The 4,784-nt window shown below is 61.2% G+C and overlaps 1 protein-coding gene across 1 annotated transcript in view; it reads left to right on the top strand.

Moving 5' to 3' along the window:
• The first annotated feature begins 2,975 nt into the window (after positions 1-2,975).
• The window catches only part of ERFE (erythroferrone), an 8,350-nt gene continuing 6,541 nt past the window's right edge, over positions 2,976-4,784 (top strand). The window contains exon 1 of the mRNA XM_032407475.1: positions 2,976-3,170. Within this exon, the coding sequence (XP_032263366.1) occupies positions 2,976-3,170 (195 nt within the window). The remainder of the gene's footprint in view (positions 3,171-4,784) is intronic.

Raw genomic sequence — 4,784 nt, 5'->3', positions numbered from 1 at the left:
CATGGCCCTGCACAGTGCCCACCGTGACCTCAGCTCACCCTAAAGCAGGCTCCAGAGGCAGGTGTGCATTGATCCCACCTCTCAAGGAAGAAAACTAGAAGAAAACTCCAAGGATCTCTGGAACAAACTGGCCACCATCAGCAGCGAGGCAGAGTCAGGGTCTGCAAGTGGCCCCCAAGAGAAGCCTCTTCCCTCCCCCCACGCAGGGCTGCCCCCATGGCATTCCACCTACCACCCAAGGTTGGAATGCTCTGTGGGTGAGCCCGCTGGGTTCAAGAGTGGCCAGCCACACATGTTTCCCTGGACCTCCCAGCCAGACCCCCACGGGAAATCCCACGCCTATGAGTACTGGCTTGCTTTAGGGAAAGGACAGGGCCACATTTTCATCAAGAACCTTCAAGCTCATCATGTAGCTCATATTTCCCACTATCCAGAATAGGAAGGACCATAATGGCCAAGAGGTGTGATTGTGAAGATGGGACCATGCCCAGTGGGCAAGAAGGCCTGGCCCTGGCCCCGAACCCCGGCTGGGTGTCCCTACATAAGCCACCCGCCTCGCGGGGCTAGTCCGTGTGGTCTCCATGTGGTCGGTGAAAAGCGGAGGAGGGGCTGGGTGTGGACGTGTATTTTCAGAAACATGAAATGACCGTTCGCAAGCTGCATCTCCCAGGGCCAGGAGCCTCTCTCTACCAGCAGATTGGTAGAGAGAACACGCCCCACACTTGGCGTCCTATGGACTCAGATAAAGTCTTCCTGAATAAATGAAACTGAACAAAATTATAATAGTTAACACTGAGGCCCATGTCCCAGCACAAACATGTCATTACAAAGTTCTACACACCCAGCTTCCTAACAGACTTTCCTCGGGGGACCAGAAACGAGAACCCACCCAAGAAATCCTTAATTCTCTGAAGTCATTACAACAGCCTCAGCCAATTTGATTCCTTATTAGCGACAAAACGGTTGAATGTTTGCAGATGAAAGAAGTTCATATATTTTGTTGAGTGCATATTACATAAGCCAGTGTTTACCAAATGTCTTCTTGGGGATCTGCAGTTTCTATAGGAATTTCAAATTTTTTATTCTACTGATAATTAAAAAAAAATTTTTTTTTCAAGATACAGACAGAACTTCTCTGTTGCAGTCTTAATTTGCCTCCGAAAGATACCCCACAGAATAAGTGTGTGGGACACACTGACCCCTGGGGGGACAGACTCTCAGGGTAGGCAGGGTATTTGGTTTGTTTAAACACCCTCCCCCCAAAAAACCCCAACTCTATCACCAGACTCACCTTCTAAAGGAAAAGAGGCAGGGTCACAGAACAATGAACACCTAATACCAGGCTTTTTCTAAAGTATGAAATATTTTCTGTGTCCCCCACAGCCCTCCACCTCTCCCCCTCCCCCGTCGGGCACAGGAAGCCAGCCTCTGAAACAGTGCAGGAGTGGGGGGCTCCTGGCTGGGGACTTCCCATCACCCCTCCCCCTGGCTAGGGAGGGCGCCACCGGCTTTCAGTTCCCAGTGTCTGTGAAATACAACAGGGTGAGGCCTCTTCTCTTCTGAAGAGGTGGAAATCATCTCCTGATGGGGGTGGCAGGCCCTTGGAAGCATGTCCCTTAGCTGCGCCTTCTGCTCGTGAACAAAGGACGCGGTGTGCCCACCAGGTGCGGGTGACTCAGTGCTACCCTCCCGCCTTCCGCTGCAGACGGAGAGGCAGTGGGCATGGAATAGAACAAAGCAGCCCAGAGGGGGTGGGGGGCCGTCTGGAGGAGCCTGGATTTCAGGCCTGCAGGATCTGGGTCCCCTCCTCCAGCAGGGCCCTGGGCTGGGCCTTGGGATCTAGCCCCCGCACCTGGCTAGGTCACCACAGGGCTCGGTCCTCCCAGCCTGGGCCCTGGTTCAACCACATCAGTGCAGGGTGGCTGCCCCAGGGTGTGGATTCCTTCTGCGCACCGGGATGGGGAAGGCAGCCCACTCTGAGGTTAGGGCACCCCAACCACGGGGAGAAGGCAGCCCCGGAAGAGAGGGGTCCCCACATGGGAAAGAGGCACTGGGGAGGGTCTTTGAGTGTCTTCCTGCTTGGATGTACTAAACCTGTGTTGGTGGGGTCTGGACCTCACAGGGTGCCACCAGGATAAGCCTCGTGGTCCCCACAGGCCTCAGAGCAGAACAGATGGGAGAAGGGCTGCCCCCAGGCTCAGAGGAGGGAGGCGACCCGGCTGCCCGGAGAGAAAAGGGTGTCAAGAGGGCAGAGGGTCCAGGGTCAGATGAAGGGTCACCCCGGCTCTCCTGAGAAGAGCTGACAGCGCAAAGGGAGGGGCCACGGGGCCTGGAGATGGAGCGCAGACCCGCTCAACAGGACTGGGCGCTCCAGCCAACGCGAGAGAGTCCTCCCTGCGCCCCTGTTGGCCCCCCTAGTCCCCTCCTCGTAGCCCCACCCTACTCCGTGCCCCTCTTTCCCACCCCGCGCCCCGCCCTGCACGCCCCCCTCTGCTGCAGCGTCCCCTCCCTCCCCACTCTCCGCCTCCCCGCGCTACACACACACACACACACACACACACACAGGCACAGAAGCACACACAGGCGCGCACACGCACACGCATACGTACACATACGGGTAGACTTAGGCACGCACCCGGGCACAGAGACACACACAGACACACAGACACACACACACACACACACAGGCACAGAAGCAGACACACAGGCGCGCACACGCACACGTACACGTACACGTTCACATACGGGTAGACTTAGGCACGCACCCGGGCACACAGACACACAGACACACACTGACACACAGACACACACACACGCGCGCGCGCCCAGGCAGACGCTGCAGTTCGCGCCGGGGCCGGCAGGGGGCGCAGGCCCGTGACGCGCGGCGGGCGAGGCGGGGGATTCAAGCGCGTTATAAGGCGCGGAGCGGGAGCGCGATCCCGAGACGTCGGAGGCCAGAGGGACCCGCCGCCCGCATGGCCCCCGCCCGCCGCCCCGCCGGGGCCCGCCTGCTGCTCGTCTGTGCCGGCCTGCTGGCCGCCGCCGCGGGCCTCGGCTCTCCGGAGCCCCGCGAGCCCGCGGACAGCCGCGCCCGCCAGGAGCCGGGCCCCGGGAACGAGCTGCCCGCGGGCCCCGGGGAGAGCCGCGCCGGGCCGCCTGCCCGCCCGTCGGTAAGAAGCCGCGGCCGCCCTGCGCTCCGGACACCTCGGGCCTCAGTTTCCCCAGCCCGAGTCCGCAGCTCCCTGAGGTCCGGGTGCCCTTAGGGCGGAGGGCGCTTGCTTCGGGCGGTGGGAGGCGCGGCGTCGCGGGCAGGGACCTGGGCTGACCCGGGTGTCGTCCTGTCTGAAGTGCGGATGGAAGCGGGGCTTAGCTTGCGGGGCTGGGGGAGACCCAGGCCGTGTGGACGCGGCCCCTCTGCGCAGCCAGCCGGCCTGAGCCTGGGCTTTGGGGTAGTTCGCGCAACATTCTGCCAGCGCAGGTAAAACGCCTGGGGGTGGGGGGCAGAAGGAAGTTGCGAAGTGAATAAAACGTAAATAACTTGGTTCTCCTGAAATTGGGAAGAACCTGGTTGTAAAAGTGTGAGCCAATTACTGGCCACCCTCCCCCCAATCTATTAGGTGAAGTTCTGTCTGAAAAACAAATCCAGAGAAGTGCCTCCCTTTGGGTCTGGGGAGCATGGGGGCCTGTGACTTCTGACCACGAAGGGGTGATTTTTCGTTCTGCCCTGTTCCTTCCTGTGAGGGCAGTGAAGAGTGGTCAAGGTGGGGGAAGTGGGGATCGGGGGCTTCGGAGGAGCCCTCAGTGTGGGTGGGGCCTTTCAGACAGGGAGGGGAGAGGGCCCTCAGGGAAGATGCTTAGGGGCAGTGCGGGGACTTGGAGTGACAAAGTCCAAGGACACCTCTGAAGAGGGTGAAGGTGGCAGCCGGCCCTGGGGCTCCCTGGGAGGAGCCTCTCCCAAGTCCTCCTCCCCACCCTTGGAAGCCAAGGAAGGCAAACCCCACCCAGACAACTGGCCACACCTTCTGGAGGAGGGAGATGTCAGGATAGTCCCCAGGAGGCAAGGGGCCTTCTGTGCTTCCAGGAGGGGTTCTGGCCTTGGACTGTCTTTGGGGGACAACGTGGTAGCAGAGGCTCCCCACCTCCTTTCTGAGAGCCCCTCAAGGCTGGAGACCTCGGTGGGGCCAGGACCGCTGCCCAGCACCCACCCCCAGGCCTGTCTGCTGGGGCCGCAGGCTGACGTGGTTCCACCTGTTTCTGCTCCCCCCAAACCAAACTGGGGTCCGAGTCCAGCTGGGGGTCAGCTTGGTGCGCCCATCCAGCCTGTGTGGAATACTCCCGGCATGTGTGCCCGCCAAAGGCAGCGTGAGGCCGTAAGCGGAATCCAGTCCTGCGTCCATGGCGAGCAAAGCAGCAGGACGGCACGTGGCAGGGCCCAGCACCCAGCAGGTCGTGGGGAGGCCCTGGGCACTCTGAGGCCTTCCTCTCTCCAACCCCAGGCTCCTCTGACATGGACAGCCCTGTCTCCCCCCACCCGTAGCACACGCCTGGGGGTGGGGGGGAGGTCCTGGGCCCTGCAGAGCGGCCAGGAGACCGCTGGCCCTGGCTCTGACGGAAGGTCCTGGCTCTGACGGAGACCGCTGGCCCTGGCTCTGACGGAAGGTCCTGGCTCTGACGGAGACCGCTGGCCCTGGCTCTGACGGAAGGTCCTGGCTCTGACGGAGACCGCTGGCCCTGGCTCTGACGGAAGGTCCTGGCTCTGACGGAGACCGCTGGCCCTGGCTCTG

The sequence above is a fragment of the Phoca vitulina genome, unplaced genomic scaffold, assembly GCF_004348235.1.
Source record: "Phoca vitulina isolate PV1807 unplaced genomic scaffold, GSC_HSeal_1.0 scaffold1, whole genome shotgun sequence".
NCBI classification, from domain to species: domain Eukaryota; kingdom Metazoa; phylum Chordata; class Mammalia; order Carnivora; family Phocidae; genus Phoca; species Phoca vitulina.
The sequence above is the reverse complement of the archived record's forward strand: the minus strand, read 5'-3'. Positions and strand labels throughout refer to the sequence as shown.